The following is a 25,922-nucleotide window of genomic DNA, read 5'->3' on the forward strand; positions in this document are numbered from 1 at the left end:
TGCTCCTACGCTCGTTTAATGTAACGTTTAATCTATCGCTTTTAAACAAAGTGCGCAGCAAACACGCATCGTGAACATTACCTTTTTGAATAAGTAACCAACTTCAGCCGCCGAATACGGAGCTGCAAATAAGTAACCAAACGAATCTCAAACTGCGAATAAGTAACCAACTTCAGCCTCGTCACCAAGTTGCAACTCGAAATGACGTCTGCTCTGTCCAATTAATCTGTTTAGATTAGGAGAAGCGCAAGCCGATCAAACGTGTTCCAGAACAGAACAAAGTCCTGCTGAATTTTGCTAGGTTCAAAAGGTCCAGTTAGACCTCCTGGTTTTAGGGGTGACCATGTTTACAGGTGAGGGAGAAAGCCACAAAATGGAATGAACGGGCGCGGGTATACCACAAATAAAGGAATTTGACTCCTAACCTGATTAGCTATTGCCTAGATTAGCACGATGGATTCTGGACCATAATCTGAGTGTTTGTCAATTAGTTTTAAAAACCAGGACATTTCCTCATTTCCTAAAAAAACCGGGACAGGACGTGAAATACGGACGTTTGGTCACCCTAAATTGGAGAAAAGAACACACTGGCTGTAGTACTATTCCAGCATTTAAATGTAGCATGTTTACTTAATTTCTGATGACATGTCATGGTAATTTTTATGATTTAGTAGCAGTAAATATATTACATATTGTAATATATGTACTGCTATATATTTATATTTACAGTAAATATATTACATATTGTACAAATTTGAGCCATTAAAAATGGTCGGGAGCAGGTTGCTTTTTTTGCATTGCTGATTAAATGTGCTGTTCTATCTGTGGGAAAGACTGCTTTTCGAGTTATTTTAATAAATGTAACACGTAAACGCTAAATTGCCCTTAGACAATCCTTAGAAGCAAAAGTGGAACTGGGGGTGGAGAAGAAACGAACTGCGCAGAACATCTGAATGAAGTCGTGTTAAACGGCTCAATCTTACAAGTAGCACTCTCGAAACTACGTGGATTACCTTCAAATCCAGGTAGGCGTCATTTTAATTTACATCACACCCTTTAACACGAGTCTTTGGTGCGATGTAGGCGAACATCTGCCTCCAGTTTATTAAAAAAAAACTGGGGTTTCCATCGTGAAAATACATTACTTTCTGCACAGACTGCCTATATACACTGCTCAGTAGCGTTCTCTATATTGTCACATTAATATTAACCACACAATGTATGTTACCTGTTAAGGTTAATCTACACTGACGCTTTTTACTTTTTAAAGTCTTGTAAAAGAGGTAATGTGAAATGAATGTGCAAACGTTTTAATATTAATTAATTATTAATTAATATTAATTAGCATTTAATTTACATTTAGAAAGTTTAAGGCTTTTTCATCATACATCATCTGTAATATGGCATTACATTAGCCAGGTTAAGCACATGACTGTTGGGTTCGACACAGATCATTACTGTAGGCAAAAGCTTCATTAATGCACGTGTACATGAGCGAGAGACAAACAAATAGAGAGAGAAAAAGAGAGAGGCACAGTTGAAGCACAGTAACCTTCATTTTGTTTTACTCAAAAAGATGTTTTGTGTTTTCTTGAGTTGTGACTACCTGTTTCATTGCCCAGCTGAAATGAGGGCCGCTGTGTTTTCTCTGCTCTTCTTGCTACGCGGCTGTGTGTGTTCTGCTGAGAACAAGCAACATGTACATGTGCCCAAGAGACATACACGCACATTAGGCAAGCCCCGGCTCCCAGGTATTTCCTGTACACACACACACACACACACACACACACGCTGTAGCCTGCACTGACTTCACCTTCCTTTGCTAACCGTATGTATGTTCTGTATGGTGTCTAACTCGGTGACAATTATGGTTATCATTTTCCAGGCAGCCCCTGTAAAGGGAAGATGCTGGATTTCGTTTTTGTGATTGACAGTTCCCGCAGCATCCGGCCTGATGACTACGAGAGGGTGAAGCTCTTCATCAAAGACACGGTGCAGTTCCTGGATGTGGGGGAGGACCGGACGCGTGTGGGCCTGCTACAGTACGGCAGCCTGGTGCAGAATGAGTTCTTCTTCAATGCCTACTTCAACAAGGAGCTGGTGCAACAGGCGGTCGGTGGGATGGAGCACATGGCCTCAGGCACCATGACCGGACTGGCCTTGCAGTTCCTTCGCGAGGAGGCTTTCTCTGCGGGTCATGGGGCGCGTCCAGCGGAGCTCGGAGTGCCGCGCGTGGCCGTGGTGGTGACGGACGGGCGGCCGCAGGACCGCGTGGAGGAGGAGGCGGAGCTAACGCGGCAGGCCGGGATCGAGGTGTTTGCTGTGGGAGTGGGCCGCGTCGACATGGCAACGCTGAGATCGATCGGGAGCGAACCACACAACGAACACGTGTTCCTTGTGGACAGTTTCAGGCAGATTGGCACTCTTATCTCCGTGTTCAACTCCACACTGTGTACAGGTCAGTTAGACTACTAGGGGACTGAATTGGTTTTGCAACCACCCAAAAATCATCCTCACCCAAAGTATATAATAGTTAATATATAATGCTCTCAAAATAATACTACACTTCACAATGTATTTAATAATTTTTGTATAAACAATGTTGAACAGTCTCATTGAGGGTGTTGTTGTGGATCACAGTGCAAACAGTCAAAATAAGGGTGTGAGCAGAGGGGGCAGAAGAGGTCACCTGTCATTAACATGTCATTAACTTTCATATGTTTTCATATGTATGTGCATAGATGTTGACCTGTGTTTGGTGGTGGATCATCGATGTGAACATGTGTGTGTGAGCACTCGTGTGTCCTACGTCTGTCACTGCCGCAGTGGTTTTGTCCTGCAGCCCGATGGGAAGTCGTGCAATGGTGAGTGGACTCCTCTCAACCCATGTAGTACACACACACACAGACACACACACACACACAGACACACACGTGTATGCACACTGTGTGCAGTGCTGTGTGATCCCATTTTCAACATCGCACAGATGTGAGATCCCACCCTGAAGGGAATATCACAATATCAGATTGAAGAGTGTGAGACTCTTTATCTCCTACTATGTTCCAGATCTCAGCTTGTAGAAAAAGGAGAAACACACATGCAAACATTGAAGCATTTGAATAACTTTCAATCCCCTTTTTACTGTAAAGTCATGTTTTATTTCTCCCACATGCATGCATTTTTTTATATATGCAGCTGCTTTTTTGAAGCAAAAGCACATGATGATGAGGTATGATGTGAATCTCAGAATTGTCTGAGCTGTGCAATAGTGGATATCAAACTCTCACAGGCCAGCCAACACTTGCACTGGCCTACGTGCACTCTCACGTCACTGTGCACGCTCACAAACTTTTACAACCTGTTTTGCAGATCATAATCCGGCATGCACTCTTGCGCTTACATTGGCTGGCTGTTGTATTATCCTTGCAGTGTGTGAGCACTAAGTAAAAACAGATGAACCTCTGCATGGGTGTGTGAACACGTCAGTGTAATTGTGGGTCTGATTGTAGAAGACGACCCATGTGCCGTGGCGGAGTACGACTTCCATCACCTGTGTGTTAATGTGGGGAAATCGTATGAGTGCCACTGCAGACCAGGATTTGAACTGAAGGAAGATGGAAAGATATGTCACAGTGCACCCACCACCCCCCCCCCCCTCTCTCTCTCTCTCTCGTCTCATCAGTCTGTCTGCGTGTTGTCTCACTTTCTGCTTGACAGAATCACCATGAATACATTGATGTCATTAATCATTCCTTGTGTGTTGTCTTTGACTGTGTGTTTGTTTTGTGCTGTGCGGTCAGAGATAGATTTCTGTGATCTGGGGGATCATGGCTGTGAACATGACTGTGTGAGCACCTCAGATTCTTACATGTGCCGCTGCAGGAAAGGATTCAGACTCCATGCAGACGGCAAGAGCTGCAGAAGTGAGTGTGATCTATTTTTACAAATAATAACAGCATATACTACACACATGCATACACAGGGTTCTGGACCCATAGTATTGTTAACCTTGTAAATCCTTGTAAAGCTGCTTTGTGACAACATGTGTTGTGAAAAGCGCTATACAAATAAACTTTGATTTGATTTGATTTGATTTGACATGCAACAGTAGTGATGGATGACATCTAATGCACACAGCACGCATGAATCCGTGCTCTAGTCTCTGATTGCAGATATTGCAAAACAAATATGGCCCTTGCTCTTCAAAATTTAGCCAGCCAGCAGATTTAGATGCCAAAATGAGCAGCCTAAGAACACTGCAATGATCAATTACAGATGAGTAATTAAAGAAATATCATTACACGTGAATGTCTCGAAGACAATCGGCTAATCGGCTTCCTAAACATTTCTAATATTTCTAAGTAAAAAAAATCTGTAAATTCTTCCACACTTTGAGTTTTTGTTCTTTGCCTAGTCCAAGGGATTCCACACTAGTCATCCCTTAACAGTGTTTCAATGTGTCTGAACTTATCATCACACTGAAGGCATTTAGCAGCTTTAAGGAGACGTGTGGGTATCAGACCTTTGTCCTTGTAGTCATCTCACTAGATACCAAGCTGTGTCATTACTTCTGTTTGTTGGAGCAATTGTACCAGTGTACAGTCCTTCAAAGGACCTTCACACTTCCACAGCCTAAGGTGCCCCTGTCACCTCTGGGACAACCTTGGTCTTAGCCTTCCACATCCTCTTTGTCTCCTCTGTCAGTAGCTGGTATTTCTTCATCTTCTGACATCTCCTTTAAATGTCTCCATAATTTAAGATTGCCATTTTTTATTACTGCTGCTGTTTACCGCATCTTATATACTGTTTGCTAATATCTGCTAATGTGTGGTATCTCCCCAGATCTGGAGGCCCCATGGGATCATACACTGTAACAAATTGATGTAAATTCACAGGGAAAATCTGACAGTAAACTACTGTATACTTCATATACAGGAAGTTGCTGTGAACTGATAAGCATTGTGGGTATCTTTACTGTAATTGGAGCGCCCCCTTTTGAGCATTTCCTAATCACAGTAATTAACTGTAATTAGCAATGGCTGCTGGGAGATTAGAAAATCCTGAGTTTTTTCCCTATTTTTTTCTACTTGCTTGAGTGTTTTAGCAGTTGTAACACTGCATTGTGGTGCTTAAAGTTACATCGTGGACCTGAAAAACGAATCTAAGTTTTTAGCTAAATGTACGAAGCTAACAAAAAAAATTTGAAAATACTTAGGCTAGAATTTTATATAAGGGCAGTCATGGCCTGGTGGTTAGGGAACTGGTCTTGGGACCGGAGGGTCGTGGGTTCGGTTCCCAGACCTTAGGCCATGACTGATGTGCCCCTGAGCAAGGCCCTTAACCCGCAATTACTCGCTTGTATAAAAATGAGATAAAAACGTAAGTTGTTCTGGTTAAGGGCGTCTGCCAAATGCCATAAATATAAACCCAGCCATTGATGGTTAAGGGTCTTGCTCAGGGGCCCAGCAGTGATTGGATTCGAACTCGGGACCTTTGGATTGCAACACCAACATCTTAACCACTGAGCTACCGCTGCCCTTTGAATTGTTATTTTTGTATACAGAGTTACAGTTACCTGTCCTAGAAGACATTTATGCAATTAATACAGAATTAAGTGTTCTTCAGTAATATTATGAATAAACAAAAATTAGCTGTAACAGAAATTAACAGTAAATTGCTGTAGGTTTAAAAAATACAGTAATATTGTGTAGATTTTGTTTACAGTATTATGCTGTAATTGTAATTACAGTATGCGTACTGTAAAAATAGGGCATAATACTGGTGAAACTGCTGCCAGTTAATTACTGTAATTTTACATGGAAATTTTTTACAGTGTAGCCTTGTTGTTCTCCTCCTCTCTTTGTGGTTCCTTCTATTAGAACCGAGAGGTGTCCAGCTTCTATGGCTTGCACATGTTCTTGTATATGATCCCTGCTCCTGAGTGCTGTCTCTCAGTGTATGCATTCTCCACCAGCACCTTGCGTCCTGCTACTATGTGCTGGATTATCTCGGGGACTCCTTTTCACAGTCTACATCTTGGCTCTTGTCTGGAGTGGTGTGACTCACCGCTGCTCCAACAGACCTAGTGTTTCATGCTTGTTCTTGTGCTTCCGTGATTAGTGTTCTTCATTTTTGTCTCATGTCAGTCACCTCCATGGATGATTTGTCTTGCCATAATACCAACTTGCCAACTATTTGACAACTATTTCATATGATGTCTCCTATTTTCCTGTGTGTCTTATAACATGAAGATGTGTTGGGCCTCACTGTAAATCAGACCCAGACCTTCGGCTTAGTCTGTCCTCTGATAATGCCTCTGCCTCTATGCTTTACAGAATTGGACTCCTGTGCAGTGGGAGACCATGGCTGCGAACACAAGTGTGTGAACGATGAAGACTCGTTCAGTTGTCGCTGTAGAAAAGGGTTTACCTTAAGGGCAGATGGCAAGACATGCCTGAGTAAGTCACATAGGGAACCGGTGCCAATACAGATATTTTTAAGATAATAAGATCTCATAACCATTCTTTAAAATATGAAATTGTCTAGTCTTCCTTTTTGGGGAAGTTGGACTTTTAATAGATGGTCTCTGCTCTCACTCCAGCTGTGACTGAATGAGCAGAAAAAAATAAATACAGTTTGCAGAGTGTATTGGCAAAAAATCAATATAGTTCCTTTTTCCTTTTATAGTGGACCTGTGTGGGATGGGAACCCATGGCTGTGAACAAAAGTGCGTGAACACTGAAGACTCGTTTGTGTGCCGCTGTAGAAGAGGATTCACATTGAGACAAGATGGGAAAACATGCCAGAGTAAGTCAGACAAAATCATTGAAGTCATCCATGATGCTCAATCATGAAATGTCATTCTTGAATTAAGTAACTTTATTTGCGTACTGTCTGAGATTCACTAAGAAAAAAACATCTGCAGAGCTTTTCAGTACTTAAGCCCATGTCTTGTTTCACTAGACTGCTGGAGTCTAATGGTACTTCATTATAACACTTCATGCTGACTCCTTTATCCATGTACTTGTACTGTACTTTTCCTTAGTTGTCAGTTGCTTTATATTAAATTATGGCCAAATGAATATATGTAATGTAAATGTTTTGTTAACATAAAATTATTTCTTGCTTTGTTACGTACAGTAATTAGAATTTTTTATAAAGTTGACAGAAATACACTAAACACAAGAATTCCATTGTACCTGTGCTGTCCTGTACCTATACAAATGGTGAAATTGTCTAAATCTCTAATGTAACCTATTTGGTGTATAATTAGAAGTTATTGGCTTCAGTTTGATCTAAGTGTCTTTCTTGGTATGTAGATTAGAATTTACTATTTAGATTTTTACAATTTGACAGTTTTCTTTTTATAAGCTACAAATACAATACAATACAGAGGACATTTTGTGCTTTGCTGGAAAAAAAATTCATTTCAAATAAAGTGTATGCAACAGCTGTAAGCACTTCAAATGGCCTTCAAAATGGCCACCATTGTCACCACCCATCTTGAAATGTTTTCCCCCTCACATATGCTAATGTGCCACAAACAGGAAGTTAATATCACCAACCATTCGCATTTTATTTAGGTGTATCCATATAAATGGCCCACCCTGTAGATTTCTCAGAAGGGAATCTTCAGGAAGAATCTATCTTCTGACAATACTGAGGACGAAGTAATGTCTGTGTGTTCAGGAGTGGACCTGTGTGGGATGGGAACCCATGGCTGTGAACACGAGTGTGTGAACACTGAAGACTCGTTTGTGTGCCGCTGTAGAAGAGGATTCACCTTAAGGCCAGATGACAAAACATGCCAGAGTAAGTCAGATAAAATGACCAGTAGTTTTACAAAGTCTACAATGGTAGTTTTTCATTGTTGTTAACGTTACACAATACAAATATTTTATAAAATTGTGATAAAAAAATTAAGTAATATGGCAGGCATTAAGAGGTATGAGAGATAAGAGCATATGTAAAAGCATCTGAGAATAGGGAATAAATATAAATGATTTTGGGTAGGAGTGGACATCTGTGGAGTGGGAGACCACGGCTGTGAACACGAGTGTGTGAACACTGAAGACTCTTTCAGGTGTCACTGCAGAAGAGGATTCATCTTGAGGCCAGATGGCAAAACATGCCAGAGTAAGTCACACGAAATTACTTAAGTTGGTCAATAGTTTGTTTGTGCTTTTGACCTCAATGAGTATTTCTAGCAACACAAGTGTGTGAACACTGAAGACTCTTTCAGGTGTCACTGTAGAAGATGCTTCATCTTGAGGCCAGATGGCAAAACATGCCAGAGTTAGGGGCAGTCATGGCCTGGCGGTTAGGGAACTGGACTTGTGACCGGAGGGTCGTGGGTTCGATTCCCAGACAGGCCATGACTGAGGTGTCCTTGAGCAAGGCACCTAACCCCAACTGCTCCCCGGGCGCCGGGCTAGGGCTGCCCACCGCTCTGGGCACGTGTGATCCACAGCCCCCTAGTAATCACTAGTGTGTGTGTGTGTTCTGACTGCACAGATGGGTTAAAAGCGGAGGACAAATTTCGATTGGGGTGTAAAAATCACAATTGACAAAATATGGCAAAAAAAAAAAAAAAAGTCACACAAAAAGTCTTAAGTCAATAGTTTGTTTGTGCTTTGGACCTCCATAAGTATTTCTAGGAGAGCAACACTTGGCACCAAATTACAGTCAGAACAGAAGAAAGCATCTCTCCCAACTACTGACAAGAGCCAATCAGCACAGAGCTTCTTGCCAGCTCAGTCCCTTTAATGAAGGATGGTTCTTGTGCCACAGAATGTTTTCTCTTTCTCTCTTTCCCTCTCTCCCCCTGACAATCCATTCAGTCTGCATCATGCATTAAAAAAAGGTCAGAAATGTTGCAGGCTCAAAATGATCATGCAGGTAACCTCCTTAAGCTCAGATGCTTTTTGACACTTATACTTTGTTTTCATATGTTTGGTGCATCATGTTATTGAGCTGCTATGTCTGGTGCTTGTTAAATTCTGCTACTCTGATCAGAGGAGATGCCTGCATATGTTTGTTAGGGAAGTCACTCCTTTATTTCCACACATGGGGAAGCTCAGGTTGTGTGAGGGCAGCAAGCAAATTTCCCTTTTTGCCCTAAAATAATGAACATTGTCTCACTGTCCAGCTCTTTACAGAATCATATACAGTATATTTGTTTCTAAGAGACACCATGTTGTCTGCTTCTGTTTACATCATTCATTGTCCTGAGATGTCTTGACTTTATTACACCTGAGCTGATGAGAGATAAAATGCATTCTCTTGATTAATATTTTCAGAAGTATGTCCATCAGTCAGTAAGATAAGTCAGTAAGGTGTGGCGATGTGTTATTTATGTACTCCAACTCCAAAGGTATTCTGTCTCTGCTTATCTAAGAAACACTGGAGAGTGGCTATGTCCTACATGAAGTCAGTGTGTGTGTGTGTGTGTGTGTGTGTGTTTTAATCTCTCATGTATGGATATACACTACCGTTCAAAAGTTTGGGGTCACTTATGTTCTTATTTTTGAAAGAAAAGCAGTTTTTTTTTTCAATTTAGCTAACATTAAATGCATCAACATTATTATGCACTCTATACATTATTAATGTGGTAAATCACTATTCTAGCTGTAAACATCTGGTTTTAATGCAATATCTACATAGATGAATGGAGACCCATTTCCAACAACCATCACTCCAGTGTTCTAGTGGTACATTGTGTTTGCTAACTCTGTAAGGAGGCTATTGGATATTTAGAAAACCCTTGTGCAAGTAGGTTAGCACAGCTGAAAAGAGTTTTGCTGATTAGAGAAGCTATAAAACTGACCTTCCTTTGAGCTAGCTCCAGAGAATCTGGAGCATTACAATTGTTGGTTCGATTAAACTCACAAAATGGCCAGAAAAAAAACAACTTTCAATTGAAACTCGACAGTCTATTCTTGTTCTGAGAAATGAAGCCTATTCCATGCGAGACATTGCCAAGAAACTGAAGATTTCCTACAATGGTGTGTACTACTCCCTTCAGAGGAGAGCACAGACAGGCTCTAACCAGAGTAGAAGGAGAAGTGGAAGGCCCCGCTGCACAACTGAGCAAGAAGACAAGTACATTAGAGTCTCCAGTTTGAGAAATCGACGCCTCACAGGTCCTCAACTGGCAGCTTCATTAAATAGTACCGGCAAAACGCCAGTGTCAACGTCTACAGTGAAGAGGCGACTCCGGGATGCTGGCCTTCAGGGCAGAGTGGCAAAGAAAAAGCCATATCTGAGACTGGCTAATAAAAGAAAAAGATTAATATGGGCAAAAGAACACAGACATTGGATAGAGGAAGATTGGAAAAAAGTGTTATGGACAGACAAATCAAAGTTTGAGGTGTTTGGATCACACAGACGAACATTTGTGAGATGCAGAACAACTGAAAAGATGCTGGAAGAGTGCCTGACACCATCTGTCAAACATGGTGGAGGTAATGTGATGGTCTGGGGTTGCTTTGGTGCTGGTAAAGTGGGAGATTTGAACAAGGTAAAAGGGATTTTGAATAAGGAAGGCTATCACTCCATTTTGCAACACCATGCCATACCCTGTGGACAGCGCTTGATTGGAGCCAATTTCATCCTGCAACAGGACAATGACCCAAAGCACACCTCCAAATTATGCACAAACAATTTAGAGAAGAAGCAGGCAGCTGGTGTTTTATCGGTAATGGAGTGGCCAGCACAGTCACCAAATCTCAACCTCATTTAAGCTGTTGTGGGAGCAGCTTGACCGTATGGTACGAAAAAAGTGCCCATTAACCCAATCAAACTTGTGGGAGCGGCTTCTGGAAGCATGGGGTGAAATTTCTCCAGATTACCTCAGCAAATTAACAGCTAGAAAGCCAAAGGTCTGCAATGCTGTAATTGCTGCTAAGGGAGCATTCTTTGACGAAAGCAAAGTTTAAAGTAGAAAATTATTTCCAAAAAAAAAAAAAAAACATTATTTCTACCTTGTCAATGTCTGGACTATATTTCTATTCATTTTGCAACTCATTTGATAAATAAAAGTATGAGATTACAGGGAAAACACAAAATTGTCTAGGTGACCCCAAACTTTTAAACGGTAGTGTATGTCAGACTGAATCATGGCTGTGATCATCAGTGTATCAGTGAGCCTGGCTCGCGTGTGTGTGTGTGTGTGTGTGTGTTTTGATGGCTACACTCTAGCAGAGGATAGCAAAACCTGCAAAAGCACAAAATAGTCTCGACTTCTCTCACATCTTGCACTGCTCCCACAAGCCCCTATGAAGCTTCCATTCAGTGTTCATATGTCAGTGGTACACTGGCTTGAAGGGACAGTTATTTTAATGAAATAACTCTTAATACTCATACATTTACATTAATAAAATAACTCAACCCTCATATACATTCTCACTAAAGGTTGTTAATAGTGCTTAGTGAATGGGAAAACCTACTCAGAGAGAAGTGCTTGTCACTAAGTAGATTTTCCATGAATTATTCTTTCATTTTTTCATTTGATTTAGTTAATTGTAGAGAGGCGGTGTGAATTTTGTCTTCATTTGATCTGATCAGTCAAAAACCAAAAACGAATTTCATAGAGCCTCTTCTCTGCTTCCTCAGAGTCTGACTGTGTGGACCAAGCTATGGATCTCATGTTTGTGATTGATGGCTCCAGAAGCGTGGGCATGGATAACTTTGAGTTGGTGAAGCGGTTTGTGATGGGCCTGGTAGGGGCGTTGCCGGAGGGGACGCGTGTGGGCCTCCTGCAGTTCTCCACCAGTGTGCAGACTGAGTTCACCCTGGGCCAGTACAGTAGTATAAAGGAGGTGCAGAGAGCTGTAGCAGCCACCCGCTACATGGGGCGGGGCTCCAGGACCGGCACCGCCCTGCAGCACCTGGTCCAGCACAGCTTCCACCAGAGCCGGACGGGGGCGTCCCGCACTGCAGTGCTCCTCACAGATGGACGCTCCCAGGATGATGTATCCACATGGGCCTCCATGGCCAAATCAGAGGGTACTTACGTTTACATTTATTAATATTAGCTTCCTATCGTAGTCATATTTCAAAGCTGCTAATCTCACATTCAACTTGGCAACCATAAAAGTTGCACTGTATAGCACACACTGAATTTCCAATTTACTGCACAAGCTTTGCCGTACCGCCACGTCTAGGCATACGTATCTACGCTGTGGGTGTGGGGAAGGCACTGGAAGAGGAACTCAGAGTGATGGCCTCACAGCCAGAAGAGAAGCACCTCTACTACGCCCAGGATTTCCGACACATGGAGCAGATTGCTGAGAAGCTGAAGAGCCGGTTTGAATCATGTGAAGGTAATGAAGCAGCCTGCACCACACAACACCTGGACACCCAGAGCCAGGAACCATCAGCTGCCTGGGTATAAGTGGGTTGGAGTCCAGGTGTAAACCGGCTAGTTTTTTTTCTGCACATTGAGCTTGTGCTTTACATAAGCCCACAGTAACATTTAAAGCTTACTCATGTATTGTATATTTGGACAGTGGACATTTTTATGATAATGCATGCCAAATAGAGGTGATCTGAAATCACTTTGTGCTGCCTTGTGTAATGCTGGAGATCCACTATAGTTAAGTATTCCTTATGGTGTGCTCCACCACCTAGATGTTACAAATGAGAGCCTGCAGTTTATGATGGACGCTGTACACTTCACCCTTTACTGTAGGGGTGTAAATGTCCATGCTTTCGGGGGCGTTCCTGCACACCCAGCCACTGAAATCAAGCAACTGTGGTAAATCAAGATTCTGCAGAAACGGTGAACTCTGTAGTGCTGTGGTCTTCCAGGACTGGGGTTGCAGGCCTCGGAGCAATTGCATCTCCAGGCAGATGATCGTAGCATTTGGGTGCTCCCTGCTGGCTCTGAGCAGAATTAATTCAGCAGTGAAAATGACTTGCATTACATTACATCAGTCAGCAGAAATATACAAAACACATTCAGTTTTTTCTTGTTCAAAAAGGATTAAATACACTAATAACAATAACTGCTCAAATGGACCGTCTTGGTAAAAGAAGTACAGTTCAAACCAGTACAGTTCAAATTGAAAAGATTTGCCTTGATGACTGTTTAGAAAGAGTGCCACTTTACATCCTCTATAAAGAAATGTTGCTATTTGCTCTCTGTATTACTGTTCCATTTATCTTCTAGTCCAACCACCTGAGGACCAGTGCAGCTGCGAGAGGTTGAAATCATTCCAGAGTCAGGCATCTGACGCCCTGAAGAAGATCACAGAAAAACATATCCTCAATTTTACATACACAGTACACTCTGTAAGTATTGGTACAGTTGGGCAACTTGTATTGGTTTTGCAATATGGCTCCACACTGAATTTGAAAAGAAACATGTTTTAATTTTAATGTGCGTATGCTTGGCTATACGAGGAAGGAATATACATCCATATTATACAAGTATTCCAGGTCTTTCTACACAGTTGCATCTGAGTGGATATTTAGTTCATGCACAAAATAGCAAATGGCTGCCCTTATTTTGTGCCATTATTTATTACATAATATACATCATGTACTATTTTGTACATTTATTAAATAAGCAGGAAATATTCATTAAATAAGTAGTAATTTAGCAACGTCTCAAAAAACAGTCCACTTAAGACTACAGTAAGGGAAAACGTAAAATACGTCTTTTCAAGAATTTAACACACCCAAGTATAGATGTATCAAAGACACCACCATAGCCCCTGAAGGTCACCCCAATGGGAAAAAAAACATTCTCAGGGTCAGAAAAATTTTTCAGTTAGCTTAAAAGTGCATTAATAGACTGACAAAGTCTTCTGATCAGATAAGTTGAAGATTAACTGTGGTGGGGGAAAGCCAAGAGCGAAAATGAGTAATTTCAGTGTACACTGTACCGTTTGTGAAACATGGAGGCCCAGGCCTGCCAAGCTGCCAGTGAAACTAGCTCGCATTCTTCCGACGCGGCGTGAAGGGTACTCGCGCCAGCTGGGTGCCTCCAACCTCCGCAGGGGGGTGGGGGTGCAAGTACAGGCCCATCTATAACGGCTGCTGATTCTTATTTGGTTCATCCAGTGTCACTGTAACTTCAGATTAAAGCAGGCAGACTCCACTTCAGCCTCTCTGTGGGCTACAAGCGTAGTCTTGGACAAAATTGTAGTGCCAATGGTGAATCACCACTAGAAATAGTTTAGACTAAAATTTATTTGGGTCTGGGAAATTGGCCCTCAATCTGGTAGGAAGAAACTTTAGAGGGATTTATACCACGTATTCAGGCATTGCGATTGTCAGATGCAAGGATGCACAGCACATCTTGTATTCTAGATCTAGAATACGTACGACTCATCAACTCATGTGTTTTCTCCTCTTTGAATGGAGTAGATGTTTAGTATTTGATACAGCAAACTAATTCAGGGTTTTGATTAGTCCAATCAGACATTTTTAATAAGAGAAAACATGAAACTAATGTTGAATACATGCACTTTATGCTCCTGCTATAATACACATCAAAGAATGTTCTTTTCCTCATGTTGAATATGGTTTCCTTAACCAGCGAACACTAGAAGATGTGACAAAAAGGATTGAAGTACTAGAAAGCCGAAGGCACAAGTGAAATTCAAGAGGTCTTCCTATTTAACCTGGATGCACACTATTGTATCATAATCTTTTATTCAGTAAAAATGAATACTTCATTAAGCCAAGGATTTAACAATTACAGACAATGTGAATTCCTAGTTCTTTAATACCTCAGTGCTTTTAATATTTTTGCTAATAAAGCATACAGTATTAAATTCACAAAGACAGATAACGGTTTTTGAAATGCTGGTGGCAAAAGTTTATATAGACAAAAAGATAAAAATAATGCAATATCATAAAATAACTAATTCAGTTTAATCAGCCACTGGAATCTATAATAAGTTTATTACATTACATACAAGAGAAGACACTATATTTTAGATGGCAACTGGTCATGCATTTAAAATAAATATCTGATGAGAAAAAAAAAAAAAAAAAAAGTTAGCAGTGGCAGTGTTGTGAGCACAAGCAACAACCCCCCCCCCCCCCCCCCCCAAAAAATAAAATATTGCATTGTACTAAGCATACTGACAGAGGAGATGCTAAGTATCTACTATGGCAACGCCCCAGTCAGAGTTGGTGGTGGCTCCCTCATCCCTCGAGACTCCCATGTTTAGTGGCTCTATTGCTCAGAGCCGCATGCATCAGACTGCACAAAGTTCTGTTGAGTCAAGCCCACTCCTGCTGCCACGCCTGTGGGGGAAATCATTTAACATTTAGGCCTCCTGAGAAGCATCGTACCTAAAGAGATGAAGTGGTACAGAAAAGTAGAGCAATTATATAGTCATAGAATTAGTTCAGTGTAATTCTAGACAGACAAGCTCTGCGCCTCTCAGAGGGCCACAATGATTGAGAAGCTCCATGTTCATGTATCTAGCAGGGCAGGCAGAGTGAAGAGGAGGCAGAGTGGCCTGATCTCTAGTCTCTTGCTAGCATATTACTCTGGCGAATGTCCAGCCCTGCTCAGACCACATACAGGTCCAACAGGTGAGAAAAATTCGCCCTGGAAAGGGCCTGAAATAATGAACGGTCATGCTAAATAATGTGAAGAAATGTGTTGCACTTACGATGATCTATGAATGCAGGAGTGGACATCGTAGAACTTCCCATGAAGTGCTAATCTTGTGTATTAACCAGCACCTGAAAACAGGGTACCCACACCTGTTCACAATATTCAAGGGCCTTTAAATGACTTTCCAGGACTGCACCTGGCAGTATTTACCTACTGCTACCCATGAATGCTACCACGTTTGCCAATTCACCTGTGAGAAGGTGGCACGCATGTAAAGAGGCTACAGACACGTACACGTACTATGTACAGGAAACACTAGAATGCAGTGCCGAACAAACAAATGAATTTCGCCAATAAAATCTACAGAAAAATGACTGCACCTTTGCAAACAAGTCAGCATAGGCCCTGTAGAATCAATGTAATTTTAAATGAACTTATGCTGGCAAAATAATGACACATTAACAGCAGACAAAAAAAAAAACCCTAACAAAATAATAAATACACACATGCATATACACATACATACACAGAACAGAGGAGCAAAGTTATATAATGAGATTAGAACAATACTTTTCTAGAGATCTGGTGTGAGATGATTATCAGTTTTTGAGCTTTTTAATCAACTGAAGAATAATACAATTTAAATTTATTCGTAAAGCAGATAACCTATTATCCCTCCGCTTAACGTAGTGAATGTGGTATTTTGCGAAAAGTACAAATTCATTTATTTACAAAAGGCACATGAATCAACATCAAATTTAAATCTTTCAAGAAACATGGCTACAGGATATATCTTATTATTTCAAAATGAGCTTCTTTCACTTTAGGACATGTGGGCCATTTTACAAATTTTGAATAAGCAAAAGCCACTGTGGTTTTATAATTTGGATTTGGCTGTTTGCAAGCCAGTCGTACCTGTCGTGGGAGAGCAGCTTGACCTTGACACGCCATGTTCTGATTGTGCCTTTTATCAGCAGCTCAGCCAGCTCATGATTTCGCTTTTAATCGACTACACCAAGGGATCTGCAATAAATAAATATTAATAACAGCAGCATAGTCACACTGTAAATTCATTGACAGTCCGACCTTAAGAAACAAGTACAGGCGGAACGATAGTATCAAAGTACCATTCAAAGTACCATGAAAAACGCGTGAGGCTAATCCGTTTAGTCTCGTGTTAAACCTTTACTCTGGCGAATATACAGTCCTAAATATAATAATTAGCCAGTTTTTTTAGCCAGGCATTCAAGAACAAGAATAATACGAGCTGAACTTGTCGGCATCTATGATGGCTACCTAAATAATACGGAATAGATATAATAATGCTGAAGCAATTAGTAAGAAAAATATACTCACGGTTTTCAAATCAAAGCTTTTCGTCTCACCTACAGAATATATTCTTGTTACACACATCCTGTAACAACGTAGTTAGAAAGCTACTAAATTACAAAGCTGATAGAAAACGTTTATGCTAACTGGATTATAAAGTCGAGACGTAACTCCCAAACAGTCGGAGAAGTGGGCGTCTCTCCTTCCCGCCCCCTCTCTCTGGAACCAATAATAAAACTGAAGGCGCGTCAATTTGCCAAGATAGCCAATCAATGAAGCTAAAATAAAACCGACAGATTCACCTAAGTTAGTGTGTATTGAGCACGTGTTTGTCCTGTCCATTTCAACCAAACTCGGGAGCTTTTAACCCTTTCAGTAACATACATATAACCATAAGACTGTATTTTCCATCTTCTAACACTGTTTTACATAAGAACAATATACAGTTATCCAGAACAGTCTCCAAATGTAGAAAAACAAACATCTTACAAAGAACAAGGGGAAAAAAAACACCAATACCACTTCAGTGTCCCTTTTTTTAAAGGGCTAAATCTGTATGTGCAAATGTGTATTACAGTAATAGCTTTTCAGCTGCATTTGTTTTTGCAGAACTTTGCAATTTATATGATATTTAAGGTTTTGAACCTTAGGTTTTCATTTGACATTCTGTGTGCAAGCATTTGTAAATAAGACAAGACTTATCCAGAATTTTGTTATTGGGTAACCTTGTGTGTATAGAAAACTGTATTGGGTAACCTTGTGTGTATAGAAAACTGTATTGGGTAACCTTGTGTGTATAGAAAACTGTATTGGGTAACCTTGTGTGTATAGACTTCGTTTTGTGCAAACGTAATTTGTAGTGCTGTCAATTCCAGGTGCCGCGATTAAAAGTCCTCACCAGGATTTTGCTCAGGCTTCCTGGATTTTGTTGATTCCACTAATTTTACCTGGATTGCCAATTAGGAAATCTAGCAAGCTTGAGCAAAGTCCTGGTGAGGAATTTTAATCGCGGCACCTGGAATTGACAGCACTAGTAATTTGTTGACCTGGGGGGTACAAATTCATTAAAGGGCCGAATCTAGCCCTGGTTCACGTTGTTCCGCAGACATTTTAAACATCCGGGGCTTATGCAAGACGAACAGGCATTAAAACAACAGGCTTAAAAAGGTTCATTTCTTCCAATTGCTTGCGCCCCACCTGCAATGGGCGCACCCCACACTTTGAGAAACGCTGCATTAGTCTAATGCAGTGGTTCTCAAACGTTTTAGACCAATTGTCAAACTGAAACCTCCACGTACCACTACCTACCCCCAAAAAACAAAAAAACAAAAAACACTGTACTCATTAGAAACATATGTTATAATGACAACTTACTTCAGTGGGAGGGGTGAGCCTGTTTAGCAGAGCATAGCATGTTTAGTGCTCAAATGCCGTCTGAGATACGCTGGTTTCATGCTCTCGTTGCTGAGAATCTCACAACACGTGGTCTTAGCTTCAGTGGATAAATTATCCTCCTCACGCTCAACAGGTGTATTTGATTTCCCGGGGTTGGGCTCATTACTCATAGCTTCTGCCACCTTCAGCCATGACATAATTGTTACTTTATTCGAGGTATCCATGTTTAACCACTGCTTTTTAAAAACCTCGGAAAGCGCGAGACTGTAAACAGTGCAAAGCCTTGTAGATATGGTAGCGTGTAGTGCAGAGGGTTTATTCAAGGAACGAGGCATTCTGAACGTTTGCTTACTCTTTTTTTTTTATTAAGAAGCAGCCTCTCTTTTCAACAACAAAGAGTACTGATTGTGAACAGAGACTCCAACATACAATGCATGGGTGCGGGGTATCGAATGGGTGGGCTACGTACACACGGGGATGGTAGGTTTGACAGGCAACATTAAAAACACTTATACATACATCGGTTAACAGCTTACATTGTACAGAAACATTCATCACATAACATTTTATCACAAGCACATTACCAACATTATAAAACTAAACTTAGAGACCAAATATGACACGAAAGGGATTATGGGAATAGTACCGACCCCCCTAGCGGACCCACGCTACACAGCCCCCCCCCTTAAGGGTCAGACGTCCCGGCGACCCCCCAGCCCCAAACCACAAAGTCATTCAAGTGACCCGGTAGCCGCCTATTCCTAGTAGGTCTAACCTCAGGACTAACATCAACGGGCATACCATTAGGCTCAACAACGGGTTCAGGAACATTTGTACACAGAACATCATCATTAACATCAGAACTAAGCATAACATGGTCATCCACGTTCACGTCTGGTGTGACACGAAGAGATGGCTGCACCGTCACATCGTCCTGCAAATTCCCACTCGCCAGTTTGGGCTTGTACGGCGCTAGGCGGTCGCAGTGCACCACCAACTTGCGCTGTTCCACCGTATGCGGTACACCACCTCACCTAATCTCGTCAGCACCGTACACGGACCCACTCAGGCGGACTGGAGCTTTGGGCACAGCCCTCTCTTTCTTACCGGGTTGTACAGCCACACCTCCGTGCCCACCGTGAACACCTCACCGAAACATTTCTCGTCATATACCCTCTTCTGTTTACTGCAAGCAAGAGAAATATTTACGAGTCAGCCCATAAACAGTGGCAAGTGATTGTTTCAAGTCTTTAACATAAACAGGCAGCGAACTATTCAAGTCAGGGTCGGGGTCCCCAAAAGCTAAGCACACGGGTGTTCGGAGCTCTCTACCGAGCATCAGCATGGCCGGAGTGAAGCCCGAGGATTCCTGGACAGCTGACCTACAAGCCAAAAGTACCACCGGCAAATGCCTGTCCCAGTCTTTCTGCTTTTTGTCGGTGATGATCGCCAGTTGACCCGCCAGAGTATGATTAAAACGCTCCATGAGGCCATCACACTGCAGGTGGAGCGGTGTAGTCCGAGTCTTTTTTATGCCTAGTAAACGGCAGACCTCTTTCATTACCTCTGACTCAAAGTTCCTTCCTTGATCACTATGAAGCGACTCAGGCACCCCAAAACGGCAAAAGAACTCGTTAACGGAAAGCGTAAAATTAGTTATTTTCCTTTTTGTTAGCTGGCGCCGTCAGGTGCAGAGTAAAGAGATGCTCATATTAAGTTAAAGATCAGCCATAAACTACCTTTGGAAGAAGGTCAATTAATGTTTATTGGTACATACAAAATTAAGAAGACTCCAAGATGCTCATTATAAAACAGGTGGTTTAATGTAACAAAGGTGGATCTTAAAGCAGCAGATTTCTTTCATACCTCAGAGCCCCTAGTGGGTGGGCACAGAGGAAGTTGTAGTAGCAGATGTCTTGGTTACCCGTCACATTTACAACCTAATAAACACACAAAAGAGAATAACAGAGTGGGGTCAGCACTCATCTTCAAAACATCGTGTCTGGACTGTGATGCCATGTTTACATCTGATGCTACTCTGATGCTGTAATTACCAAGGTCCTAATGTCACAGTCCAAATGTCTAAGGAGAGGAAAACCTGTTCCTGTACATCCTCTCAGTACCTTTCAGCTTCTCTCAGCTCTTCTCAGCACCTCTCAGCTCCTCTCAGCACGTCTCAGCACCTCTCAGCACGTCTCAGTACCTCTCAGAACCTCTCAGCTCCTCTCAGAACCTCTCAGTACCTCTCAGCTCCTCTCAGTACCTCTCAGCTCCTCTCAGAACCTCTCAGCTCCTCTCAGAACCTCTCAGCTCCTCTCAGCTCCTCTCAGCACATTTGTCTGACTGTAGACTGTGTTATACAGATGGGAGGCGGAAGGCATGACCGACAAACACTAGAGCTGCGGATGACAGTGTACAGTGGAGAACACACACTGTCTGATACGTGATGACCAGCTGGATCACTGGCAGGGCGTAGAACACGGCAATAGTGGCAATGTTCCTGCAGGGGAGAGAGCACACACACACACACACACACACACACACACACACACACACACACACACACACACACACACACACACACACACACACACCACACACACACTCAGGTGCGCACACATGCACAGTCATCACAAGTACCAGAATAAAAGTGCCTAGTTTACAAGTGTTTAAGCGTGGTTGTGTATTATTTTATTAGTCAAGTCAAATTTATTTATATAGCGCTTTTCACAACACACGTTGTCACAAAGCAGCTTTACAATCGTATGGGTCCAGATCCCTAATGAGCAAGCCAAAGGCAACAGTGGCAAGGAAAAACTCCCTATGATGGAGGGGATTAGGAAGAAACCTCGGGAGGACCAAGACTCAAAAGGGAACCCATCCTCCATTGGGCGGCCCGTTAACACAAGTCCGTGGTCGCAGGGTGGTTCCACAGTTCCACAGCAACAGTCCAGGCTCCTGTTCCCCGGCCAAGCAGCCTCAGTCCCCTCGGTGCAGGCAGTGGGCCTCAGGTGTTGGGCCTCAGGCGGGCCAGCATCAGCACGACCCCCCGTGGCAACGGCTCATCCAACCCCGGCATCAGCGCCTCCACCGGCAAGCCAGACCATCCCCCAGGTGCCTGCAGGTGCCTGTCTCCAATCGTCTTGGGTGGAGGCATGCAAGAAGATAGAAATACAGACTGAGTGTACATGAATTTAAACCACCATTGATTTAAATGTACATAGCTCAATATGATAATAATTGTATGATAAAATAATATAACAATGACACTAATGATAAATGTTTGTTACCAAAAGTAAATCTGGTAGGCCAGGTCAGAGACACAGAGATACTTCTGCAGAGATGAGACAGCAAGGGGGGTGTCCCCCACACACACACACACACACATTTAACCAATATAAAAAGAAAGGTATGTTTTCTTTTCTCTGTAGTTTGAGTAGAACTGGGGGATGCGCCTCCTCCCCGTCTTGGTGCGGATGATGTTTTTGTCAGAGTCGATATCGGCCAGCGTGTCGTAGTCGTCTTCCTCCACAGAGCTCACAGACTCCTGCCGACAGCGGGCCACAGTGTGCAGGGATCGCTCTGAGAGAGAGACCACACGATTATCACACACACGGCCGCTTTGTTCATTAGGGCCATTGGGCGACGCACCACGAAACGATGAAAAGGAAGTTTTTATTTCTCACACATTCCATCACCGTATTTAACTAGTTACGTCTGTTCTGGACAGCGTCTCTTGCCTCTGAATGCCATTGTCCAATCAGCGTTGAGGTGCGTTCTCTGTAGTACCGCCCCTTTTGGGGCGGTTTGAGTCTAACTGTAAATCGCCCCGACTGCTCTCGTAGACTCTCATGTTAAATGTTTTTTTTCTAAAGTGTAGGCGCTGCAATGCAATATGTGTTCCGGGAGGGCGTGCCCTTACGTGCTTACGTCAGACGTAACGTAGGGAAAATAATCTGCTCAACATGGCCAGCGGTCCTTCACCTCACAACAACTCAGTCGTTTCATTAAGAGAAGTGCCATTCTGTCGTCGGAATAATCAAGATAAACTAGCAACTAAGGAATTAGGGCCACCGAGACCAAATTTAAACATCAAACAAGTGAAGTGTCCACAAAGGGAGGAAAAGAATATAACCGGGGATTTTGGTGAAACTGGTATGAAGGGGAAACATGGCCAGCAGGCTGTGAAGTAGCGCGCGCCCTGTGCTGCTTTCCCTTCATTCTGTTCCATCCTTAATGCTGCTGCCCATTTATATTCTAACACACAACACCTACAATAAAATACTGTCTGAGGAATTATTGTGAGTGGGAAATATTCACTTTATTTAATTAATGGTAAATCTGGCCTCTCCATGTTTAAAGTTGTTTGTAAGGGCAAATTGAGAGATGACAATGTCAGTTAAATGTTCAGTCATTGTAGAGCTTTAACCAAGATGATATTTACAAGATATATCGGTGCACAAATACTGTACAGTCTATAATGTAAAGAGAAATATATATTTCTGATTATAACGTTGACATAATAACTTAATAATATATAATAATATTATAATATATAATAATAATATTAACAACACATGTCCAGTTGGGACTCCTGTATGTTCGTACAAGCTAGAGCTACACTTTATAACATAGAATCAATCTCCATGCATTATGGACTTAACTATTTGAATTTGTGGGATTTTGTCTTGATTTGAAAATATACTGATTGTGGGTATACTCTTCTTATCTGTATTGCTCCTCAGATATCCATGATTTTGCCAGACAAATTGGCATTGACACTGAGAGGGAGCCAGAGCTCCTATGGCTGGCCAGAGAGGTGGCTGTAGCCCCACTACCTCCTGAATGGAAACCCTGGTAGGACAAGCTCATTCTCATACAGTCACCCATAATGAAACAGTTTTCTTATCCTTACACACAGAGCAGTGAGCGTTGGTGTGAGTGTTGGTGTGAGCGCACTGTAAAACCCAACAAGTTTACTAAACTCAAAAGTTTTGTTGTAACCGATTACCTAAGAAATTTTAAGTTCATGTATTGTCATTTTTAAGTACAGTTAAAAAAAAAATAAAACTTTAAATAAAATATATTGTCACGTTGAGGACCCCGGCCCCTCCCTTTTGGGCGTGTGTATACGTGGTCCACGTGCTTTGTCTGCGTCTGTGGAACTCCGTGGTTATGGCTATGTCGTGTGATAATGTGTCTCACCTGTGAATCGTCTCCAAAAGATTAAAAGTGACGTCTTTGCAAGGATTCTGTGTCTCGTCCTTCGCTCCACCCCGATCGTCACAGAACGACGAGCCTTTCAAGAGACACCGAAAGAATGCCAGGCTATGCCACCCGGCCGAAGAAGGCACAGCGCCGCGAAGCCCCGCCGACTCTGGCGCAGCTCAAGGGAGATCCAGAGTGTGCCTACCTGCTCTGCGCGGCTCAGGAGACGGCGATTCCCGAGTTAGCGGAGGAATACCGCCGGACAGCTGTGCGGGTGTGGCTGGAGAAGCACCCCTCTCCCTACCGGGGGCTCTCGCCCCTGCGGATGGGTGTCCAGGAGCGTGAGGGGGACCCTCCCGGTCGTGAGGAGAAAGAGAAGGAGGGGAATTCCTCCCCGCGTCACGAGGCCACGCCCATGCTGGAAGAACTGGAGCAGGACCCGGTGTGTGCTGCTCAGCTGGCCGCGGCTCGTACGTGCCAGGACCCCGGCATGGCGGAAGAGCTCCTTCCCGCGCCCTCTCGCCTCCGAGGGTGGAAGCTTGTGTCGCCGGCGCCACCTCATCGACCCCGGAGAGTGAGTTTGGGGAGGGGGACTCAGAGGAGGAGCAGGAGGAGAACTACCCTCCGTTGTTGTACTCCGCCCCTACCGTGGACTACAGCGGGGAGGTGGACCCGGCTCCCTCGGTCTACTCCGTCCCCACCGTGGATTATGGGGAGGGCGACGAGGAGGAAGAGGACTACCCTCCCTCCGTGGGCTCTTCTTCCGCAGACGACCACGGTGAGGGCGAAGGGGACTATCCCCCCTCCTTATACTCCGCTCCTACCGTCGACTACGGGGAAGGTGAGGAGGACTACCCTCCGTCTGTGTGCTCGGGCGTGTCCAAGTACATGGACAGTGAACAGTACACGGAGGACGAGGGTAGCCCGGTGGCATCAGAACGCTCCGTGAGGACCGTGAAAGGGAGAACCAGCCCGGCGGTGAGCGCATCCTCGGACCCATACGAGGGGAGCGCTCGGGGGGGGGGGGGTCCAGCCGTTCCGATGAGCTGGAGCTTGGGCAGTGAGGAGGAAGAGGAGATGGAAGCCGAGGAAGAAGGCCACACTGCCTGCTCCAGAGGGTGGTCGGGGAGCGAAGGAGGTCCCTACGACCTACCAGGGGGGGAGAACAGCCGCGCTGCACCTGGCGCGTACGACAGCCGCGCTGCACCGCTGCGTCTGTTACGTGTTTGTATGTCCCAGTGTTTGTGAGTCTTCCCTTGTGTATACCAAACCCATTTTTCCGATTCGTTCCTCTATGTGTTAATGTTCCTGTGTGTATGTTTGTGAACGTCCTGTCCAACTTGTCTAACGTTTTTTCCCTGGTCTTCCCAGGGAAGGTGTGCTAGGCGATTCGTGACGGACGCTTCGCCAAGGGCGGTCACCTCCCAGACGCAGGACTGAGCGTGTCGGATCCGCCAATCGTCGTGGGTTCGGGGCACTCGGTCCTGTTGGCACCCCGGGACGGGTAGTGCCCTTGGAGGGGGCGTCTGTCACGTTGAGGACCCCGGCCCCTCCCTTTTGGGCGCGTGTTAACGTTGTCCACGTGCTTTGTCTGTCAGTGGATCTCCGTGGTTATGGTTATGTCGTGTGATAATCTGTCTCACCTGTGAATCGTCTCGTGATCACATGGGGCTAATGTGGTTTGTCTATTTAATGTGCGTTCACGCAGTGTCCTGTGCTCGAGTCTACACGTTTCTGTGTAAGTGTCAAATGTTCCTCGTGCGCTATTGCGCAATCTGTGTGTAAAGATTAAAAGTGACGTCTTTGCAAGGATTCTGTGTCCCGTCCTTCGCTCCACCCCAATCGTCACATATATAAGTTTAGGAAAATCTTAATTTTTATAATATATATTTTTAAGTACTACATACTACAATACTTTTAGTAATAATTATATAATTAATATAATTTCCCCCAACTTAACAATTTTTTAAACATTTTTATGGCATTTGGCAGACGGTCTTATCCAGAGCGACTTACATTTTATCTCATTTTTTTAATACAAGTGAGCAATTGAGGGTTAAGGGCCTTGCTCAGGGGCACCTCAGTCATGGCCTCAGGTCTGGGAATCGAACCCACGACCCTTCGGTCACAAGACCAGACATGAAAGATCAGACACATTTTAACATATGAAATCTGTTATCCATTTTTGGAATCCATTTTTGGATTCTGTATTCAAATGGTTTGGGGGAAAGTATGTTATAACCTTATTGTCAGGTGTAACAGTGGTGTCTTTATATGAGTCAGTATCTTCATAGATACAACACACAAAGACAAGATCCAGGAGATATTTAATGTTAGTTGTCCCTGAAACTAACAATTGCAAAGTATAAAATTAATATTTTATCACTCTATGCAGCAGATTTGCTTGTAG

The 25,922-nt window shown here is 43.2% G+C and overlaps 1 protein-coding gene and 2 long non-coding RNA genes across 4 annotated transcripts; 1 reads left to right on the plus strand and 2 right to left on the minus strand.

Moving 5' to 3' along the window:
- Positions 1–245: 245 nt before the first annotated feature.
- Positions 246–14,980, plus strand: LOC143519498 (matrilin-1-like). 2 transcript variants are annotated; one of them, XM_077012987.1, is made up of 14 exons: positions 246–353; positions 890–1,025; positions 1,623–1,751; positions 1,886–2,458; positions 2,742–2,864; positions 3,510–3,923; positions 6,336–6,458; positions 6,688–6,807; positions 7,690–7,812; positions 8,014–8,136; positions 11,614–12,006; positions 12,165–12,323; positions 13,172–13,259; positions 14,551–14,980. In XM_077012987.1, the coding sequence occupies exons 3-14, from the start codon at positions 1,628–1,630 to the stop codon at positions 14,603–14,605; spliced, it is 2,418 nt and encodes an 805-aa protein (XP_076869102.1). In that variant the 5' UTR covers positions 246–353; positions 890–1,025; positions 1,623–1,627; the 3' UTR covers positions 14,606–14,980. The 2 variants fall into 2 exon arrangements, with proteins under 2 accessions (XP_076869102.1, XP_076869104.1); XM_077012989.1 differs by lacking the exon at positions 246–353 and adding an exon at positions 559–653 and having other exon boundaries at positions 3,801–3,923.
- On the minus strand, positions 14,813–18,361 carry LOC143519511 (uncharacterized). Its single transcript, XR_013132447.1, has 5 exons — positions 18,284–18,361; positions 16,937–17,187; positions 16,496–16,603; positions 15,636–15,708; positions 14,813–15,261 (listed from the first exon to the last, which is right to left on the minus strand). It is a non-coding gene; the product is annotated as an uncharacterized LOC143519511 (long non-coding RNA).
- A 673-nt stretch (positions 18,362–19,034) lies between these two features.
- LOC143519512 (uncharacterized) lies at positions 19,035–22,080 on the minus strand. Its single transcript, XR_013132448.1, has 4 exons — positions 21,595–22,080; positions 20,428–21,446; positions 20,171–20,244; positions 19,035–19,490 (listed from the first exon to the last, which is right to left on the minus strand). It is a non-coding gene; the product is annotated as an uncharacterized LOC143519512 (long non-coding RNA).
- Between the last annotated feature and the right edge of the window lie 3,842 nt (positions 22,081–25,922).

Source organism: Brachyhypopomus gauderio, chromosome 7 (assembly GCF_052324685.1).
Source record: "Brachyhypopomus gauderio isolate BG-103 chromosome 7, BGAUD_0.2, whole genome shotgun sequence".
NCBI classification, from domain to species: Eukaryota; Metazoa; Chordata; class Actinopteri; order Gymnotiformes; family Hypopomidae; genus Brachyhypopomus; species Brachyhypopomus gauderio.

Excerpts from the sequence above, each read along its gene's own strand:
- LOC143519498 (XM_077012987.1), top strand. The coding sequence starts at position 1,628 with ATGAGGGCCGCTGTGTTTTCTCTGCTCTTCTTGCTACGCGGCTGTGTG. Across the intron at positions 8,137-11,613 it reads AGATGGCAAAACATGCCAGA|AGTCTGACTGTGTGGACCAA; the intron begins GTAAGTCACACG and ends CTGCTTCCTCAG. Across the intron at positions 12,324-13,171 it reads CCGGTTTGAATCATGTGAAG|TCCAACCACCTGAGGACCAG; the intron begins GTAATGAAGCAG and ends TTTATCTTCTAG.